Source organism: Netta rufina (genome assembly GCF_964035555.1).
Source record: "Netta rufina genome assembly, chromosome: 1".
Classification (NCBI taxonomy): Eukaryota; Metazoa; Chordata; class Aves; order Anseriformes; family Anatidae; genus Netta; species Netta rufina.
The window spans coordinates 54,968,356-54,991,029 of NC_140123.1; the positions used below are offsets into that span (position 1 = coordinate 54,968,356).

Sequence of the window (22,674 nt, forward strand, 5' to 3'; positions counted from 1 at the left end):
TCAAAAGGCCGGGGGAGGCGCCACGTGACTCCCTCCCCCTACCAACCCGCGCGCTGCCGCCGCCGCCGCCGCCGATTGGCTGTTGCCATGGCGACCGGGGCAGGAGGGGGCGTGGCCTGCGCCCCGCCCCAGCCGAGGCGCGCCGCGGCCCCGGCGGCCGGGAGGAGGCGCGGCGGGAGGGGGCGGCGGCGGATGGCGGGGGGGTGAGGGGCGGCCGGCGGGGCGGCGGGAGGAGGAGGAGGAGGAGGAGGAGGAGGAGGAGGAGGAGGAGGAGGAGGGAGGTGGTGGAGGAGGAGGAGGAGGAGGTGGTGGTGGAGGTCGGCGGGAGGATGCGCGAGTACAAGGTGGTGGTGCTGGGCTCGGGCGGGGTGGGGAAGTCGGCGCTCACGGTGCAGTTCGTGACGGGGACGTTCATCGAGAAGTACGACCCCACCATCGAGGACTTCTACCGCAAGGAGATCGAGGTGGACGCGTCGCCCTCCGTGCTGGAGATCCTGGACACGGCCGGCACTGAGCAGTTCGCCTCCATGCGGGACCTCTACATCAAGAACGGGCAGGGCTTCATCCTGGTCTACAGCCTGGTCAACCAGCAGAGCTTCCAGGACATCCGACCCATGCGCGACCAGATCATCCGCGTCAAGAGGTGACGAGGCGCGGCCCTTCCCCGACGCCAGCCCCGCGGGGCGGCTGCACGACCCCTCGCAGGACGGGGATGGGGCCCCAGCTGCCCTGCCAGGGGGTTTTTGGGGCGCTGTCCCACCCTACACGCGCGTATCAGGGTGGGTGGGGGTGTCCCGCGCTCCCTAGGCACGTAGATATTGCCCTCGGCATCCCACCGGGCTGTGCCTCGCTGAGGAGGTGGTGGCTGTGAGGTTCAGGCCTTGCAGGCGCCGCTGGGTATCCCAAATATCGCCCTGCTGCTGCAGGGTGAAACACTGGTACGTGATGCTCAGGTCCCGGCCAGGCCCCCGCAGCCTGCAGGGCTGACATCGCAGCGACCCTTCGAGCTGCAAAAATGCTGCCCGCAGCTCATCCCCACGTCTCTTCCCCGCCATGGAGAGGGATTGGGCTTGTGCCACACACCCGGTTTTAGCAGAGGCTCAGCCACCTGAAAGGCAAACCCCTGTAAATAACCCCCGCCGGACTGCAGCCCTGGGGCTTGCAGCCCGCCGTGCAGTGCTGGCAGGGGCTGACGGGCTGGTGGCAGGAGCTGCTGCTCCAGACCGAGGCCCCAAAAGATGGGTTTTGAAACTGGGGAGCAGGGTGAGCAGGGGAAAGGCGAGGGAGGAGGCGAAGCTCAGATATTTTCAGAGACTTGCAACTTCCTCACAGGAGGCGTTTCTTAATATATGTCCTAACTTTGTAACAGGGAGGGGGGGTCTGAAGGCTGATGTAACAAAGTTATCTTGAACTTAGTAGGGAAAATGCATTTTCTGTATCCTCACAATCCTCATCATTCACGTGTGCCTTATAGCAGACCAGTTTTTCTCCTGCTAGTTAAGGTGGACTTTGGTAAATGCCTTTGGTTTCCCCGTGTTTAATCGCTGCTCTGCATTCAGTCAGTGCCTGAACGCGAGCTGCAGCTCTCTCAGCGTGCTCCGTGCCTCGCAGCGGAGCGTCTGCCTCCAGACCCGAGCTGCCAGCCTGTAGGTAGGTGAAGCAGAACAGAAAGCAACTCACACTTGCAGGGTTATATTGACTCAGCACTGCTCAGGGTGGGTCTGCACGCCGCTTGCTGCTGTCAGGGCTCTTACTGCAAGACTTCAACTTCTGGCTGGCAGCGAGCTACTTTGTGAAAGGCACCCGAGCAGTATTTTAATGCTAAATTTCTCTTATGCAAAGCAATCCAAAAGCAGCTGAAATCCAGGTTCTGGCCAGTCCTGATTTATTTATTTTTTTTTAATTGAGGTGCAGTTGAAAGGAATATAATATCGACGTGTCATATTAAAGAGTGAATTACAAGATCTCAGCAAGTGTACCAGGTCTTCTCTAGTCAACTTACCTTGTCTTCTGTTTGTGGGGTCTGCTGTTTTGTTTTGCCACTTGATGCAAGTTCAAAGGCAGCGTCTGAGACCTGATGTGCCGTTCGTTTAACCAGTAAGAAGGATGCAAGCGTAACTGGAAGAACGCAGAGGTACAGATATGTACCTCTGCAGGGAGTTCTAAGTTATCATTTACAGCTGCACAAATGCATTAATGAGAGAGAAATAATCACAGTCTCATTTACTTAGGTATTTTGGAGGACATGTGCCTGAAAACTGCCAGTGTTTGCTTATATGGGTACAAAACCATGATATAAAAGTCTCTGAACTTTGATTGTACCTGGAAACTGATTGACCCGGTCCCCAGCTGCTGGGTACCTTTGCATTTTGCGTGTCCTTACTATTTTTACTTTTTCTGATGGAAGAATTCCCATGCTCTTACATAATTAGAGATAATTAGACGATAGTTGTAGTCACTGTCCCAAGAAGTAGAAAAGCTGGGGGGAAATTCCCTCTGCAGGCTGAGAGATGCGGCCTTGAGTTTTCTGCTTCCCTGGCCTGGCCACCACATACCAGGCCAAATTAAGCTAAGGGAGCCCTTCATTCCTCCCGAGGAAGTTGATTAACTTCACAGGAATGAGTGACATGTTTACATGGCCAAAAGAGAGGGGAAAAAGTGGACCTTTACTTAGCTCTGAAGCCAGTCCCTAGAGGCTGTCCAACAGATAGCTGTTGTCAGGTTAGCTTCTGTTCTCATTAAACGGCTATTTAATATTAAAAAAAAATGCATGAATTTCCTCAGAAACAGGCCTGAAATCCAGGTCTCCCAGTTTGCAGAGGAGTCTCCTAGTGGCACGACTATAAAGTCAGGATTTCTTTTGTACCATGTGGTGTGGGAGCCTTGCAGCCCTGTCAGGCGTGGTGCACGGCTTTCACAAGAAGAGCAGGGGACGGCTCCGCAGCCTTCAAGCAGGTAATTAAAGTTCCTTCCTGGAAAATGCTGCTTGAAATGTAAACCACCTGCTTTTCCGAGGAAAGGCAGCGTTTTTTGTCTGGCTTTCTCTGGGAACAACTCAGGGCACTTCACCCTTGGTGGAGGAGCCCTGTCAGTGCTCAGGTGCACCTCCAGCAGCGCTGAGCAGGCAGGTGAGGAGAAGGGAGAGGTTTTAGAAGCGCCGTGGGCTGGAGTTTCCCACCTTTACACGTGCTGCCAGCTTTGGACGCACAAAGCAGGGGATGCCTTGTGCTGCTGGGTGAGGGGTGGAATCAGGAGATTCCTAAGTTCCCTTTAGCCTTTTTGTGTACAGAACCTGAGTGCTGCTTTCCTGGCTGCTGGTGAGAAAAACAAAACATTATCTGTGTATTTGTAGGTAGTGCAGTTCCGAGACCTCCTCTCCTCCCAGAATGGATTAGCAGGTTTGGCAGCAAAGAGCTCTTCAGCTTTTGCTGCGGACTGAACTGTTTCCTGGAGAAACTTTTTACTGGTGAGAACAAGACTGACCTGGATGAGTGGGCCCATGCTGGTGAAGGTCTGCAGTGAAGCGAGAGCAGAAGCTGTCAGATGAAACAGATCGGTGGTGATACACCCCAGTTAGATAGCGAGATTCGCAAAGAAACAGCAAGGATGTAGATGAAGAAGTGTGGAATAGTGGTTTGTTGGTTTTGGGGGGGGGTTGTTTGGTTGTTTGTTTCAGAGCGGAGTTGGATAACTTCTAACACGGTTGTGTTTGTCTGTTGTGTGATTAGAAAGCTCTCTGAAGCCAACCTGCTGATACTTAACCATATACTGAATTTTAATTTTGGATGTGACTTTGCCAGTGTTTTATTCCCATGAGGTATGCTTAAGCGTCGTCGACTGTGTCCTCTAGGCACTTGAGTAGCTTTCCTTAATGAAACTTCTCAATCTGGACATATTAAGGATTGTTGGACGTTTTTAGGAGAACCCCGTGAAATAGAAAAGTGTTGTTGCTCCAGCAGAATCTAAAGCACAGAGGGGAAATTCCTCCAAACTCAATTTGCCATTCTTCACTTGTTGTGGTTTCTGTAGACCGGTGTTTTAAAGACAGGACTGTTGGGCTCATCTTTCGGAGAATCCGCCAGATTTTACTTCAGGCAGTGCTTTTGGGAAACGCTTTATTTCAAGTAGTGGGAAAACAGGTAAATATAAAACTTCTAAATAATCTATTGCCTAATTTCTCTAGGAAGCAAAGACGAGAAAACATTAATTTTGACTGAAGGTGCAGGCTAACCAGTATAGGTATATTGCAATGAAATATCACAGAAATGTGGCTGAGTTGAGTGTTCTTCGTGGCAATGCTTACCACCAGGATGAAAATCTGCCTCCCAGTCTAGGGATTCTCTGTGGCAATTCAAAACACGCGAGAGAAGCAATTATTGAAACGTATTAATTGTGAAATCAGCATCTTGAGTCAATGATGATTGATGTTTTTAGTGTCTTAATGGTGATTAAGTCTGCAAAACTATACTTGAAGTTACAAATTGCTCAAATGTCTAGTTTAAAAATGTTGTTTTCCTAGTGCTGTGAAAATTAAATATTTTTTTACTCCAAGATCACTTAGCACATTAGGGTCCAGTTCCTTATTAAATCTCAATATGATCATACATGACTGTCAATAGAGTTGGGAAAGGATTAAATAGTTGGATTTATTCTTTAGCTCTTCAACCTGGTTTAAAGAGTTCTTACAGCAGTGAATTTACCAGTGTCACAGAATTGTTTGGGTTGGAAGGGACCTCAGGAGGTCATCTGGGCAAGGGTTCCAGGTTTTATGTATTTTTCATCTCTTTTTAAGAAACTGCTAGTCTAATTTTAAGAACCATGTAGAGCAGTATTCAAGAAATGCAGCTTCAACACTCGTGACGAGTATGGCTCAAGCCTTCCAGGAAGAAATAGCAAAAGCAGTTGAAGTGAAACTTGGAAAATATTATTCCTTCTAAAGTACTGTACGCAAAAGTGGAGGGACTTTGACAGATGCTCTCCATGTAGGATGGTAGAAATACGAAGAGACTGAAATCCTTCAGTCCTTTTTTAGCAAGAGGTGGGTTGTTTGTGTTGTGTTTTTTTTTTGTTTTCGTTTTTTCTTCCAGTAATCGTGACACAGTGGATTGATTACTCATCTCTCAGTGAAAAAGGCAGGGCAGGTAATGAGCACGGTCCACATCCTCCGTTGCATGGCTTGCCAAGCTGCCAGGCCTTCCTTGTGTGCTTGTCAGGTGAAACTTAGTGCTTCATTGCAAGGACGGATTAACAGACTTTAAAATCCCATCAAACAGGTGGACCTACTTCTGAGGAAATGCAGCAAACTGGGTGGGATTTGGACATGATGCAAGATTCAGACATTGTGTTAAAATATCACCAAGTGTAAAAGAAGACCAACACTGACCCTTTGTCTCTCTTTTTTTTTCCCCCCTATTGGAGGGGATGCTACAGATGGCTGTTTCTCAGGTGAGAATCTCATGGAGTGAGAAGAAAATGCAAATATTTTATGTATCTGTGGAGATGTAAAGTGGTAAACACAAGTTGGCAGTCTTACCAAGTTGACCCTTTATGTAACACCGTGTTTTTCAGCTGTTCAGACATTTCTTATGTCTTACTGGTGAGCTGATACATAGACTATCCCCTAGAAAGTCTTTAGAATGGAAAGAGTACCTGTTTGCAGGGTACAGGACTAAATAAGTTTTACAGTAACATCTTAAACTTTAGTTTCCCTTTGTAGTTTTCAAACAACTTTGCCAGACTTCTTTCTGGCTCTTTACAATGTAGATTTTTTAATTTATTTTTTTAGTCAATCTACCTTTGTTTTAATATGAAGTTAATGAAATAATTCTGTCAGACAAAATTATAGGTTTCTTGATTTAACTGCGGAATTCGTACATAGACAATCCCCTAAAAAAAAAAAAAAAATCTCTGACAGTGTGCAATTTTAAGCCATAGAAGATTATTTTAAAATTGCTCAGCTTGGTCTTAAAGTCAAATATTTCAAAGTGTTCATGCATCTTTGGAACATACCACCTTTAATGTTTTCCTGTAGAAGCTTTTTAACTGAATTCCATACTTGCAGAGTTCTCTTGATTCTTCTTTCCCTGCTCCCTTTCTTGATGATCTGAAGTATTCATGCTACTTTGAGTTACTTTCTGTGGAAGCTGTGAAAATTTGAGACAATGCCTTTAACTAGAGTCTTCTAATGTTTAATTTTTTTTGTCTGCTTCCACCCTTACCAGCTAATCATATAGGTGGATATTTTCCAAGATTTATTTATTTTCCATTGAAAGGTAAAATGATGTGACAGTTTGCATATATGGGCACTGAAAACAAATCACAGAATCATCCATCAGGAGTCATTTAGGTTGGAAAAGACCCCTAAGACCATCAAGTCCAACCGTTAACCTAGCACTGCCAAGTCTACCACTAAACCATATCCCTAAGCAACGCATCTACACCTCTTTTGAATACCTCCAGGGATGGTGACTCAACCACTTTCCTGGGCCCTCCTGCTTTTTACCTGTTCTTTTTAGACTTACTGAAATGCGTGCTCCTTTTGTATGCACGTTCAGTTTAGTTTGTGCTAGTTTAGAGAACGGCATTTCTTTTCATTTTTATTTTTTTTAGAGTCATGCCTGTGTCACTCAGCATCATTTTCTCTCTTCAGGTCTTAATTGCTGCTGCAGCTCGTGTTGTTGCAGAGGTGCGTGAATACATGTGGATAGCTAAAATTGTCAAACAGTAGAACAGCATGTGGCAAGATTTCTTAAGTTTGTTTTCAGTCTTGCAGTGCTACTTGATCATGTCTGCATTGTAAAAATGCAGTTTAATATGTTAAAGAGCAAATATAACAGTGACTTCAATGGCTTTCATAGTTGAGAACAGTAATACTTGGACTTTGTACGTTAATGCTTGGGGCTCAATATTTTCTATCTTGCTCTTAATTACGCTTAATTAGGGTTTTGACAGATTTTGCAATGATTACTTGGAAAATTCTATCCAAAAAGTCACTGCTTACCAGATTTTCTGTTTTCCCTTTGATATGTAGAGGACAATAATTCTCTAAATACTTTTTTTTTTTTTTTTATATAGCCAGCACAGTTGGCAGTAACTTGTGTGTTTTCTTTCAAAATAACCGTGATTGTCTGCTCTTCAGTTGGCTAGTATGTGTAAGAAACAAATTTTGTTGTTTGGGTCATAAATAAAACATTCAGAATAACAGTATGTTTCCTTAAAACTCTTCTGTTAGCAGGCAAACTCTTTGGACTGAGACTTCAATTGTCATTCTATTTTTAAGAGTTTTTAAATGAATAAAATTTGAAATGTCTGAGCGAGTGGCTGTCCCAAAAATCATTAAATCCATTCCTTTTCTAGTTTTTCACTTAATTCACTTCAAGATTTCTTTTGCAACTAAGAACAAACCTGTGGTTACTGGTTATTTCATCTCAGAAATATTGCGGGTGTTGTTTAAAACACTTCTTCCTTTTTTTTTTTTCCTCCCCTCCTTGTAAATTGTGTAGGTGGTATGTGATGATAACGTTTTGAGAGAGAATTGGGAAGCAATTGGGACTGCAGCGCTAAATTATCTTGGCACGTAGTGACTTGCACAAAGATTTATGTGATTAAGGTAACAAGAGCTATAGCTATCTGCTTCTTCATGTCCTCTTATTCATTAGCTTCCTGCTTTTTTTTTTTCTTGGCCGGAGGTTTCCAGTACAGGAGTGGTCTTCAGTTTTTGCTGCATTAAGGCAAACAGTATAGTCTAGGTACAGTTGCAGCGACGGATACAACTCAAGTGCTTTTCTTTGTCGATGGGTTGTGTTTTAGCAGCTGTGTTGTCTTAAATCCTAGTCTAGACGAGAGAATTAAAGGTGTGATAGGAGCATGTTATCCTTTCCCAACAGTAACGTCATGGGGCTAGCTCAATTAGTTGGTGCAGTGGTGACGGTGTTTAATTCTTGTCTTGGTTAGATGAAAGGCTAGACTAGATGAAAGATCTAGCGAAGGACAAAAAAGGGAAAAATGTTTTCAGAGTTGACTAGCTTGTTTTTGAAACACTGCTCGGGTCACATAGGCAGAGCTTTAACATCTTTTAAGTTGTACTTGTTGTCTTCTGCAAAAAATCAGGGTAATGAGGAGACGTGACTAAAGCATTTTAAAGTATTGGAATGTAATCGATGAGGATCGTTGTTTGTGCTAAAATAATACTGTAAAGTAAGGGTTGGTTGGTTAGTGGTTTTGTGTTGTTTCCACCCCCCTACTCTCATGTCTTCCCCTTACTGTTCTGGTTAACAGGTAGCCAGCCACCTTAACTAAAGATGAATGGTGTCTGAGATTGTGGTTGAGTTGATACTCACATGGCAATTTAATTTGAACTGGAAATGAATTGGATCCCTGTGAATTGGATAAGGGCACTGAACTTGAAGTGCTCTGAGCGTTGTGAAGAAAAGCTTCAGTCCTGGGTTTCTGATGAGTTGCACGAAAAGATGCTTTCAAGAAATAGCCACATAGATCACGTCTGGGCTATAAGGGAGCCTGCTGTGACAAGCTAGTTTTGGTTTTGCTAGGAGAATGTTTGTGCTGTTTGCCCTCTTACTCCTAATACATTTCACAGCATAGAGGATAAGCCAAGACTGATCAACCTACTTTCCTTGGAGTAGATCTGCTTGCAGTTTCTCACATTGCTAAAACATCTTTAACTGCTTTGCAAAATCTTACTTAAAGCGTTTTATAAATATGCAAAAAAAATCCTGTATGCTTTTTCTTTCAGAAAGACATGAACTTGGTAAGAACCATTTAGAAATGCATAAATCTGTTCTGAAGATGTGCTTTTCTTCTGAAATTTCCTCTTCATGTTTTAAATTTGAGAATTTCATTGTTTTTGTCAGAATAAAATAATGGATGTGAAGAGTTGTTTTTACACTATTTCCCTAAAAAATTATAAAAGGTACAGGGGGAAATCTGTTGTTTTTTGTTTGTTTGTTTTTTCACCCATCTGTGTTTTACTTGGACGTGACATGGAGTCCTGCAGGTGTGTGTTTTGTGAACCACAGGACAGCAGTCCTATTTGTATACTGCCACTATAATGTATTTTATGAAGATAAGTTTTTTTTTCAGTCTGTGTATTTTCTACTGCCAAAAAGACTCAATGTTGTTAAGGGCTTTCCTAGTGGTAATCTCCAGGTTCACATTTTTGCTCCTCTTTCACTGTAGTAATTTTACTGAAAACCGGTCAAGAGGTGGTGGGCTTTTTGTTTCGGTGCTGGTAGTGATTTTTTTAATCAGGAGTTCAGCCTTTTTGAAAATAATTTGGAAGGATGATCACCTTGCATGGCTTCTTCTGGAGCATTCTCTCAGATGCCTTTGATAGCCTCAAAAAAATAAATAAAAATCTCCTAACTAGTCTGAGTGCCTTGGAGTCTGACCAAACCCGGGCTCTCTGTCTCACTGCTTAAGGAAGGCATCTGCTCTGCCTGCCTCAAAAGCAGTCAGATTCCTTGTGGCTGACATGCAGGTTACTCCCTACGATGCCTGGAAGAGAGGAGCATGAGTCACCTTCTGCTGGGTTAGCGCTGCGAGCCGCAACCAGAAGCCAGGCAGCGACTTGGAGTGAATTCTCCCATCGCTTTTCCTTGCGTGTTGATAAGGTTTTGTGGGGCGAGGGAATCGATGTAGTACAGCTTAAACCTCTTTCATCAGCTGTGGGGTCTTTAACAGATAACCTCCTCAGTATGCAGCAGGGGGCTTGGGGGCAAAGAGGGGATGGCTTCATTTTTGTACTAAGCGTACAGGATGCTGTCCGAAGCAGAATGGATGCAGTGAATCTTGGCTTTCATTTTCTGAACATGCTATGCACTGGAGATGCTTTCCCCCCCCTTCCTTTTTTTTTTTTTTTTTACATTCACTTTCAGCCTTCTCTTTTCTCACTTTCATTGAGAAATAGGGAGGAACTTAAATGGGAAGTGGCTCTTGCAAAAGAGCTTTAGGAGTCTGCTGTGCTCTGAGGTGTGTGGTCCTCTTGCAGCAAACTCCTCGAACTATCTCCTTACTCATGTAGTATCCCACCTCTTCAGAGGCAGGCTCTCTCACTAATTAAAACACTTAAAAATTCTGATAGTGAGGGAATAAATGGGAACCACTGTGCAGTAATGGAGCAACAGTTGAGCTTTGCCTGAAATGTTGCAGTCACCTGGGTGAGTGAAGTCTTCTGGTGACTGTTCAGTGTTTGGGATATTGATTTTGCATTTTGCAGTGACTTTTCTATATAAACAGTATCAGGGGATCTCTGGGTTTCAGTCCCTGGTATTCTTCCTTAGGTCACTGTCCATACTACCTTGTACACCTCATCTTTTTTCTGTTGTTCCCTTGGAAATCGTGAGTTTACTTTCAAGTGTTTACGTATGCCTTAATAGTGGCTCATCTTCAACAGGAGGGTTGAAGAGTGTTGTTTTTTTCCCTCAGCTTTGCTTGTAGCATAGTGGTTAAGGCAACCTTCTGGGAAAGGCAGGTGACAAACTCCCCTGACTGAAAAACATGCATGTCCAATGAGTGAAACAGCATTGCCACTACTTCTTATTCCCATGGTTTTGCATGGAAGTGATATCTGCTGTGTTTTTTATCGAGTGTTTTAGCATTGTCACGGTCCTAGACGCACAGAGGAGCGTTCAGTGAATTAGGCCTCCCGAGGGGCTGAGCTGCCTGCGTGCCTAATCTACAAATCCCACGAGAGCTGAGGAGTGTGACCCTGTTGTGGTTCCAGCACATGGCTCGGCTGGGATAGCACAGTTTTAAAGCAGCTGTATCGCTTTAACAAAAAAAAAGCCTGATATAGATGTGGCTTGTCAGCAGCTGAAGCAGGTTGGCAGCGGGTCTGTGGAGCAGTCTCTCGGACATGGCCGCCTAAATCCTTCTGAAGGCCTAGTGTGCTGCCTACCTCAGGCCTAGCGATGCTTGCCACCAGAACGATTTTCCTCATTTTCCTCCTTATTTTTCAGTTCTGTTTCATGTTTTGAATTGTTTTGAGCAGTGAAATTCCACCACACGATTGTGTGATCGCTCTTAGTATGGACAAGCAAGTAGACCAGAGGCTTGATGATCATAAGGCCCACGGCATGGGCTTGACAGTTCCTTTACCTGAAGCTGATCAGCTAGCCTGTGGTGCTTTATTACGCTTCAGAACTGCATGGGACCCTGGCTGAGGTTTCTTTGGGTTTAAGTATTAATAAACCCAGAATGCCATGATCCAGAGACTTGCCAATGCAAAATGGGGAAGCCTTTCTCTTTGGACAGCCAAGAGTTCTTTCTCTCCTTCTAAAATTGTGTTTCCACTGTGTGATTTACTGTCAGTCACTAGGATAAACTTCATTGCTTCCATAAGAATATATTTAACCATTCTCAGATGTCTTCCTTCTCTAAAAGCAAGTTTTATGCACAGGTTGCTGATTAATAAACTGTATTTGGAATAGAATCTACTTGGGTGGCTATCCTTGAACAAACAGCTGTCTGAGGGATGGTAGACTCTTTAGTAGGAAGAAACTGGGTCAGCAGATGATATCAAGATAGCCTGTTGAGAGCCCACAGCTTTTAAAGTCAGATATAAAATCTGAGGAAAGTTGGTAGACTAGTCTTCACATGTGTCTCTTTGTATTTCCCCTAGCTTGGATATTGGCAGCCTCACTTAACATTAAAAGCTGTGGGTTCTTAGCAGGCTGTCTGTCATCTGCTTCTCCAGTAGTTATAGGTTGGCCATGTGAGATCAGCAATGGCCTTCTGCTCTTTGATCCTCAATCACATTGCAGAAAATGTAGCTAATTTAGCTGGATCCAGATATTCCCAAATTCTATTCAAATTGTGGAGAAGCTAATCCCCCTGTTTTCAGTGGGGTGAACATCTGGTTATGTCGTGATGGGATTAGGTTTGAGGAACACTGGGCTGCCTTTAATAATAATATCATGGATTGGATCGTAATTTTTCCTATGCTATTTGAATGGATATCTAACGATCTCTATCTGGCACTAGGTACGTTATAGACTTTCCAGCTGGGTTTGTGGAGCCTCCGTGGCTTGCTGAAGTATCACTGTGCTGTTATGTAGCTGCTGCAAATCCCTGAAGAATCTGTTTACCATCTAGCAGCTTTTAGTCAAACCTCCTCTAACCCTTTTACTTCTAGCACTCTCTGTAACCAGATTTCATAGCAACCACATTCAGATGCTGAATCTGCTCATCAGATGAGTCTGTCAGCAACCGTTGGCAAGAAATGCTGTTCCTGTTACCACTCCAAGTACCAGTTTTTACTTAAAGATCTGCAGCTATTGTGGAAATAGCCCTGCTGCCTCCAGGCCTTACACTTTGTGTTCTGCATTGACCTCTGATTCAGCAAACAGGAGGATTGCTGGACTTGCTCTGCACCTGTGCTGGGGTGGTTTTCAAGAACCACAGTGAGCAAATGCAGTCCTCGGACAGCCTCCTGATGGGCTGGAGCTAATGCTCTTTGCATCTTTTTCACTTGCACTGTCAGTTACATTTGTAATTCCCCAGTGTTCAGCTACAGGGCAACGGTAACGGTTTTATCTGGGACACATGAGGTGAATGAATATGTAACTAAAACTGGGGTCCCGTTTCAAAGGAAGGAAGTGACTGATACTAGGAGATGTTACAAACCCCCAGTCATCCTCCTGAAGTGGACATGTTCAAATACATTGATCTGCTAAGCATTCTGTCACAAGAAGCTCATGATTAGCATTGTGATGATCTGATCTGATGATGGAAATGTTTGTCTTCTTTCCCCTTACGTAATTCTTTGATTAAACAAATTCACATAATTCTGTTTTTACCTACCAAAATTTCAAAACTCTGTTCTGAAAAAGCAAATGAGTTGTGCAGAAAGTTGAGGTCAGGATACTTGAACTTAGAAGGTCAGGATTGCTATGGATAAGGAAGAAGGAGGGAGGGTGTCATACATGCCATGTACTGCAGGGATTACTGATGTATCCCCTAGTGCTACCCCATATTCCTTACATGAACTCTCAAGAACTTGATCACTTAATATAATTTGCCATTTATTGCAGGATGTTGTATATTTATTTTTTATCCTGTTCCAATTGTAGCAACTGTATTTGGCTGAAGTATACCCAAAATAAAAAGTTGTGTTTTTTTTTTTTTAACATTGACATAAGCACAGTCAAGAAAGAGGACAAGTCACCTACAGGTGGCAAATCACTGAACTGAAAAGATGTTGAATTCTCCTGCAGCTGGCTTTTATTCCAAAAAAAAAAAAGTGACTACAGTCGTGGTAGCTCAGTCTTCTGGAGGGGGACAATGGAAAGCTCAGTCTTGGATGAAAGCTGAAAAGGCTCACCTTGAAAGTCACTTATTATTCTAAAATTAAGCAATTGTATTGCCTTCCTAGCTGGGATAATTGGGCCGGTAATTGAAGTCTACATTCTTCTCCCAGAGATGATCAAAACACCTTCCTTTGAAAGACTTCGTCTGTCAGCAAGAAACGTGGTTAGATTAAAAGGACTGGGAACAGCCTGGGCTTCACACCCCCACGCACACCTTCATATTAATTGAAATGGCCTTTCTGCATAGGACGACTTAATGTGGAAAAAATAATTAGTGGACTATTTTCAGGAAATTCTGGTTACCAATTAGTGATTCAACAAAGAAGGTGTTATGGACACTGGGTGTGTGGTTCCTTCAAATATAGACTCTTTCTTAAAAGAAATCCAACTTTTTTCAAATGACTTCTTACCATTTTGAGTGTTAAGTACACAAACTGCCACCCTTCCTGGACGAAAATTTCATCACCAAATTACTTTCTGAACAAGTTTAGTTGAGCCAGTATAAAGCCACATTGTTTGATTCCACTTCAGATAAATGTAATCATTTTCCTCACTAATTTAAGCAATACTGAGAGTGGTGTCCATGTCGGACTTTGTGACATCTTAAATGGTTGAGGTTGGCTTGGCTTCTTTTTCTTTCCTGTGAAAAAAATTCTCTCTGTCTGAACAGTATGGTCTTTTGCTGAAAAGTCTTTTCTTTCTTTTCCTTCCCGTTTCATGCAGATGCACGAGTTCTCACCATGAGCTAGCAAAACACATCCTTTTTGTCAACCGAGCCACCACCTATTTGACTGCAGCATCCCACAAACTGGCTGTGCCAGCAGCCATGGGCTCTGACTCTTCTGGGGAAGACACCACGGGCTGTCTTCATAGATGATAAAACATCTGTCCATCGTGTTAGTAAAACGTGTCTGGGAAAAGGCAGCTTTTATTCCTTTATAACCTAGGCCAGACCCAAAGAAATTAACATTTGTACATGAGTTGAAACATAAATAACATCTGGGCTGTTGAGTATGCCCAAGTTCCTCATTCTGGCTGACGTCATTTTTAATACTTACACAAATATTGGATTTGAGATATACATAAGGAAGAAAGTATTTACATTTTACTATTCTATGTACCTGATACCTTATATCTGGTATCGTTTTATAGGTATTAATTTTTTCCTAGGAAAGTTCTGGATGCTAGGATGGTTGAACTTTTTGTTCAATGTCTTCCAACATATTCAGGATGCTGATTTAGAATAACATAATTCGTGAGGTATTTTTTTGTAATGGGTACTTGTCTTTACGTAGGAAGAATAAGTTCCTGAGAAACTTATTTCAGAGGTTTATACTCAACATAGAAGAGAGGTTATTAGTTAATCATACTTGGTATTCTCAGCATAGCAGTAGTATGCTGGGAGGCACTACTTTATACCTGGTGAACCAAAGCATTTTTAAAAAACGAAACCAAAAAAAAAAACCACAAGATTTTTGGAAGGTCATAATTTATATATTATTAATCTTTAGATATGGAAACAGTTTCAGTTAACTGGCTGATGTGCATTTTATTTCTGGAGTTAAGTAGCTGAATTGTTAAACATAGAGGCCACTTCTGAAAACTGTGGAGAAGAAACATTCTTGGTGCTCTGTTCATCCAAAGCAGTCCGACTGAACATTCAAATTATTTAAACCAAGCTTATGGTAATTAAATAAGTTACTCTTTAAGGTGAGGGCTACCAACTTTCTGTGGTCGTGGCAGAATGGTTTTCTTTCTCAAGTCAGGAGTCAGAGTTTCTGGTAGAAACTCAGCAGGAGGGAAGAGGCTTCCAGAGCATCTGCTAATGAAGCAGTTGGACCTGTAACCCAGAAGTTCTTGGGCTTCTTTTGCTGAAGACAAATTTTATATTGGTGAAAGAGGCCTTGAATATAATCAAAAGGATATGAAATCATAATACTGCTTCTAAAGTAAAAGACAAAATGATAAAAGTCAGATTTCTGTCTCCTCTCTGGGTTCGGTATTCTTGTGTTGCCACTCACTTAGAGTTTCTGCAAAATAGCCCATCTTACAAATAATACCCAGAGTTGTCATATAATACTACAGTTGTGAGGAAAATCTGTCTCAGCAGAGCATTTTTGCAAAGTTTTCTTAGAAGCAGTGTAGGGTATTTTTATTAGCTTGAAGGACATTAAGCTGTATTATTCTGTGGTTACTAGGGTAACAAGGAAGCCTCTGCTTCGTGCGAGGCTCTCAAATTCTCTTCAGGCTGTGCCACGTCACATACGCTCTGGTATCCATCTGCCTGAGCTTCTTCTACGTGGGGACTGATGGGAGAACAGAAATTGATGCCAGGTTGGTTGCTGCTTAATCCAGTTTTTATTTTTTTCTGAAGCTTTAGGTGACTTGGAGCTAAGTTCATCGCAAAAGGTCAAGTTCTTTAAAAGTAAATAAGTAAAAGGCACTGTGGAAATGCAGTTTATAGCCACATGCAGTGCCTGATTGTACAGACGATGCAGATAGTAGCAATCAAATTGTCAGAGGTGAATTTAAGCCTACCCAGGGACATAGGTGTTTGAAATCAGACTTCATGATCGTTTGGGGTCCCTTACAACCCAGGCTGTTCTGTGCTATCTGTGAATTTTGTGATCCTGCAGCTATTTCTAAAGGAATATGTCAGCAGCCCTGAGTTACTGGAGAAGGCTCTTAGCTTGATGCTGAGAAGAAGCTGTGTGGCTCTTGTTGGACCAAACAACATGATGGTTCCTAAATTCTGATCCTTCAGAAGCAGGTGACGCTACTAACAAGGTTTTGAATTGTTAGGCCTGTTCTTAAAGACTGTAAAAGTGTAATTTTAACGAGCTAGAGAAAATCCTATTAGAACAGTTATTTAAATAAGTTTTGTAGTTGGATTCTTATCAGTGATTATGAGTTGGTTCAAGGAATATAAGAGCGTTTTCAATTTGAAGAGTGAAATAAGGCCTTACGGGAACTGTGGTCTTTTGACCCTTTTAAAGGGCTTATGCATTTGAATATGCTAGCCAAAGTTTTTACTTTGTGTATTCACTAATGAGTTCCCCTTTCTATAGATTTAACAAGGATAAAGAGGTTGAAGTCGCCATTAACTTATGGAAGGAGCTCTAGTTAATTTTGTAAAATCTCATTAAGTCGCTTTGCTTTCATAGTGATAAGATATACGCCTACCTTGAGTTGTGTAGGTATGGTTGTCAATTCCTCAACATAAACGAGTAGTTGCACATATTTGTATAGCTTGGAGATTTACAGATCTGAGGGTGGTTGAGGGAAGGAGTACTAGGCGGAAGGAAAAACTGGAGCTTTAGGTACAGCATTGACCAAATCTATAGGAAAGTAGACCTGCCATCACCCACATACATTTCTTGCTACATTCTGTGCTTTGCAGAAGGGCTAGATGTTGATTCTGCTTTTCCAGGTGGGATACTAACAAAATTTTGGTCTCAAAGGTTTTTCTTTAACCTAACTACAGGCATACACTTTGCTATATCTGAAGTGGTACCAATCTATTTGGCAACTTTCCTTCCCCCTACTTGTCAGTGCTTCCTCGTGTAGTAAGTTTACAGTACCTTTTATAACATTACAGTAATCCATCTGAAGGTTTGCATTTCAAAAGGTACAGTTCTGAGAGAAGCTTCTTGTGACAAAGCGTGTATTGCTAGATAAATGGTAGCACCTGCTAGGGTCACGATCTCATAAATTAGAAGTGTGAAAAAAATAGGCTCTGTAAACTTGCTGTATGATGTTCAAGGGGCCTGCATGCATTTTTTTATTGCCTTTGCAAAGTGTTGTATTCAGTCCCACGTTGTCGGAGTAGGTAGGCTTCTTGACCTTGTGCAAGTTTTGTATGGAGACGCGAGGAGGAGGACAAATCCTTCAGTGTCAGTGTTTTAAGATACCATGAGCTCTGCTGTTTGCTCCAGCCTGTGCAGCTGAAGTGAGGTAGCAACCCTGGCTTCCTCCCCACTCTGGTGTTTGTTCTTTGCTCCTGCTCTGAGGCACACCTCATCTAAAGGCTCTACTATCTCTGCTGGCAAGCTTGGCATTGGCACTGAATCTGTCTTAATGTACACGTTCGGACTGCTTGTAAAGAAAAACTGAAGGTTTGTGCAGTTGTGTAGCAGGTTGCTGAGAACAGCTGGGGTGCAGGTGACCAAGGATGGAAGGCCTCAACGATGGTGACATGCCTTAGGCTCTCTGAGGTGAAGGCTGATGGCAGTTCTTCCAGGTGGAGAACAGAGATACAGAGTTTAAAGGACTTGTGAGAAATCACTCAGGAAGTCTTTTAGCAGGGTTTGATACTGAACCCACATCGTGCTGGCACTCCTCTCACTTAATGTGTTTTATCCCCTGACACCTTGTAGAAAATTTAATTCTAAGTGGCTACGTCTGGAAGACTTTAAAATAAAAATCAGATATCAGTGGTAGACTCTGTAGTATTTTCTGTTCTTTTTAACTGTAGTATCTTCTGCGTGTTGTACATGTGGTATGCACCAAAACCCTCGACACATCCAGTCGTGCCCATTGAGATAAACATTACTATATTACCGTGGCATATGGCCTGAAAATACTTAAGGTCAGAAAACTAATACAGTCATTAAGAGTAATTTTCAATTATGGATACAAAGTTCAAAGACATCAGCATGCAGCCTAATTTTCAAGATGCTGAGCCATTGCTACAGGTAGTAGCTGTATTCTTTTATTTATTTATTTTAAACTAGATGGTTAGTTTTAGAGTTTCTGCAGTTTTTGAGCGAGAGCTTTGTACTTAAGCAACCCTACTGTGCCTTATCTGTTCGGAGCCTTTGTGATAACTTGACTTCTTTCAACACAAACTGAGTACGAGACAGGAACTAAGTGAAAGTGATGCACCTGTGAGAACCTCAGGTTTGTAGGACAGCCTGATTTTTCCTGCTGCTTTGGAAGTATCATGTCAGAAACAAGAGAACAAGTCACGAAGAAGAAGGTCAGGTAAAACGACTTGCCTTGCCTTTTCTGCTCATGGTTATTGCTGCTATCAGATGAGACCTTTGAGTGGTATAGAGAGGGGATGCAAGGACTGAAATACTATACATGTATGCATGTGTTCACAGCAAGCCTTTTCAGTGTTGGTAATTGATTTCAGCATTAGATACGAATTGGAATGATAGATACTTAGGGAAAGGGATACTCTTTAAGGTGAAGGTCTACCTTTTATTTGCAAAGGCTATCGAGTGCCTGAAAGGGTGAGACCTGGTGTTACTTGGGTCATAGGCTCCCTGTTGTCATCCCAGTGCAAAAAGGGCTGCTTGTCTGCCTCTTCCCATGCCAGAACCTTTCTTTGAGGGGAACTGGTAACGCCATTGGATGCAGTTTAAACATGGATGGGCTTCTGTGAACTTGCTGTGGAAAAGGTCTCCCAAGGAACTTGAAGATCAGCAATTTTTCTTTAGGACTGGCTTGGTACGTTAAAGTGGATGGTGATCTCTTCTCACATGGGGCGTGCTGGCAAGCTATTGAATTTTCAGGTAGTCTTGCTCTTCTATATAAGCAGGTGATGGAGCTGCCAGCAGAGGTTTTATCTGCAGTGACCCGTAGAAGCAGGCTGAACGTCTGGAAGGAGGTTGTCATTGTACTGTTCCCATGTGAGATCTTAGATGTGGAAAATCCTCTGTAAATGAGAATTTACCTCTGACGTGACTGGAAGTACCCTGGAAAATTCTTCAGTGCCCTTCATACATAGATAACACACATCATCTGTTGCAGCAAAGGAATGTAGGTTTATGAGGTGGTGTACACCTCTGAGTACATGTAAAGGATAATATCATCCAGCATTCGTGTCCCTAGCAAGTTCTCGGCTATAAGCTACCAAGAAATAACATGTTAAAGTAAGAAGTGCTTGTAGGAACAGTTGGGAAGCAAATATATTTGTGTGTGTGTGTGAATACATATGTGAATTTGTGTGTGTGTGCACGTAAACATGTATGTATGTATATATAGGGCTTCATTGCACTGGGTTTTGTTGTTGTTTCTTGGGCTTTTGGTTGGAAGACAACTATTTCCTCTAATACTACCTAGGCACAGGACCAAAGGTGAGCCTGTCAGACAATTTCAGTGAAACTAGGATTGGCCGAGACTTCAGTTAGACCTTGAAACCAAACTGGAAAGTGTAAGTGGACTACAACAACCAGTGAACTGAATTGGCCTTTAAAGTATTTAATTTAAGCTGAGGTGATTATTACCAGCAGGTTTCATGTACAAGAGCAAGGATAGTTTCTGAAGTCTTCTCAGGAGCAATGTGGTGTGGTGGTTATTTATTATACTAATATTATTCTTCAAGTCATTTTACAATTATTATTTAATTTGATGTCCTATGAGTAAGTACAATTAACCGGACAGTTATCCTCAGCCTACCCATCTGCAGAGTTTGTTTCCCGAAGGCTATATAGGGAGTTCATGTCAAAGCCTCGAATGAAACGTTAGATCCCTCGTCCCGCAATTAGGCCATACGCTGTTCTGTACAGCAAAATAATTCATGACTCAGGCACCTAATTGCAGTGGGACTTCCAATAAGCTCTTTAACATCTACTCATTTAGAAAAAACGATTTTAAGACTTTTTTTTTTTTTTTTAGTTGGGAGTTGTTGCTTAACTAATTAAATCCTTACACAATCTAGCTTACAAAACTGAATATTAAATGCAATTAATTGGCAAACTGGAATGACTCGTTTGTATCATGGTGGTGTGGGTTTTACAGCTGTTAGGTATGGATTTATCCGAGAAGCTGCAATAATTTTCATGTTGCAAAGAGCAAAATGTGGAAAGTTTAAACTTTGCAAAAACCTACTTATTTTTGGATTTATATATATATATATTTCTCTTGACACATTTGATCTATGTATACAGGTACAGGCACATCTTCATTGGTGTGTATTTGTTGAATTCCACAGGGAAAAGAGCCCTACAGACAGGGCACATGCTGTTGATTTAACCCATAATGTTAATTTTATTTTTAAAACTACCAAAATGTAAGAAATTGGGGTCTGGAAAAAGTGAAACATCCTTTCAACCTAAATTTCTTAAGGTGAGGTAGTAATGTAGTAAAGAAGTGCCTGTATATATATATACACATAATAAAAGTGTAGAATAGATACCTCTTTTTCTCCCGTTGCTTTGGTTCAAGAATTGAAAGCTTTAAGTAAACATTTCAGCTTGCATGTTTGCACTTGATGATTCTGTAGCTTTGCTTCTTCTCGTCCTCGTGTCTGAGAGGCTCAGCACCAGACTGGAGAACACTCTGTCTCTTTTCTTATTCTCTGCAGCTGAAGTGATTTGTAACTATGGAGGATTTTACATTAAATATCCAAGAAACTGTGTTAAAGGGCTAGAAACAGTCTTGATAGTTAAACTCAGAATAAATTCTTTCCCTAGTTGAGGAAACTTCAAGTTAAGACAGCCTTCACTGCAGGCAATCAAAGTTTGCAAGCTGCATTACGAAATAATGTTTAGTAATGGATGCATATGAATTTATAAACAATTTAATGGATTTAACTGCTATTTTTGGTACTTCATATTTCCCAGAACTATTCTACTGTGTCTTTTGGCAAGATTGTTACCATAATTTTTTGGAAGTCTGAAGTGAAGAATACTTATTTTCCTGACCTTCTGATAATATTTGTATCATCATTTTCCCTTGTATCCTTACCACTTTACAGGCTTTCCTTTTTGAGCTACTGTGAAAAGTGTCAGAAGCACCCTCAGAAAAGCAGGAGGGAATAAACTGTGTGTAAAAGAAGAAGATAAAGGTGGTTTCAAACCTAAGATTCCTCTGATGATTAGGAAATGTTAGCATGGATTACCTTTCATTTCAGTGGTCACAGTGTTTAATGTATAAAGCTAGAAATCCATACATCTTTCCATAAACTTCAAAAGGAATTAAGGTAGTCATAAAAATAGTCTTTAAGAACACATCTCTTTTTCTCTTAATTTGTTTTTTTTTTTTTTTTTTTTTTTTTTTTTATTATACAGAAAGCTTCTGCATTTTGGTTCAACATGTCCTGCTCTGGTATGGAGCTCAGGCAAAAATCCTAGAAAAGATGCAGCATTTCCTGAATGGGAATTAAAAAGCAGGAACCCCTTTGCACTTTTTGTCTTCTCCTGTTCTGGTCCAGTGCACTACTTATTTATTTTCCTGTTCTAGGGATATGGGGCAATCTCTACTACAGTTTAAGGGAGTCAGATCTGTTTATCAGCATCGTGGTGTATATTTTTAAATTCTTTTTTTTTTTTTCTTCATTTTATTTATTATTCTTCATTTTATTCTATTTTTGCTTCATGTCATCTTTTTCATCTTTCTCCAGTGACAGCTTCAACCAGAAATCTGAAAAGTACCTTGTAAATGTAAAAGAAATTCAGATGTGATGTTTGTACTGCCCATGTTTTTCTCTCTGAGTAAGACTGGAGGTAGAAAAAATGTGAGGTAGAAATCTCTGCAGGTCATTTACATACCATTCATCTAGAGACTTTCTAAATGTTTAACAAGTTAATTAAGCTGTTACTCAAAGTATACATATTAATCTAAACAGAAATGCGGGTGGACGTGCCATGTGAGGTAAGATAAAATGTAGAAACTGTTTATCACTATGTCATGTAAGGCTGTGTGGTCAGCGGTGCATAGCTGAGCTGCATTAAACATTTAAAGTCTGTGTATTTACTGATCTTGTGTGGCTGTGGTGTCCATCCTCAGGAAAACTGGGGGGATTTACCGTGGCCTGCTGGTCCCAGAAGCTTGTAAAGATGGATATCAGGGTAGTCTTTTAGCATTGAATAAAGTTATCTGAGACTGGTAAGTACATATTGGTTATCTTTTAAGGAGCAAGGGCTGAATCTTGCCAGAGTGACATTCTAGATATGATGGTATTTGACTCTGCACTGGTGTCCTTCACGGGGCTGTAAATGATCTCAGTCAGGTTTATATCTTCAGGAGCTGCCGCTGCTCTGTACCCATCAGATTGGAGCCTAAGATAGTGAGATCATTTCAGCAGGGTGAAGTACCTTGTTCTTTAAACACGTTCTGCAAACACGTGTAATTGGTCTTGCAAAAATTTCCTCCTGAGGTCCTGAAAAGTCAAGTCTTCCCGTGCTACATTGGAGTATATTTCTTTCAAGCTCTGCTGTGATGTTTGCCCTGGAATACATACTTCACTGCACCGAGACAGAGGAAACTGGCAGCAGTCCTTATTTTCAGGTGGCCCTCAGCCTTTTCATTAGGAAAGATCAGCGCTGCTCGGAGCTTTTCAGCGGTGCTGAGAAAATTGGATTTTTCTGCTCCAGGAACGAGGGGCAGGAACGTGCTCTTT

General features: G+C 42.0%; 1 protein-coding gene across 1 annotated transcript in view; it reads left to right on the forward strand.

Moving 5' to 3' along the window:
* The first annotated feature begins 319 nt into the window (after positions 1 to 319).
* RAP2A (RAP2A, member of RAS oncogene family) overlaps positions 320 to 22,674 on the forward strand; it is a 29,242-nt gene continuing 6,887 nt past the window's right edge. Inside the window, exon 1 of the mRNA XM_084283073.1 lies at positions 320 to 643. Coding sequence (XP_084139199.1) covers positions 330 to 643 — 314 coding nt within the window. The 5' untranslated portion in view covers positions 320 to 329. The remainder of the gene's footprint in view (positions 644 to 22,674) is intronic.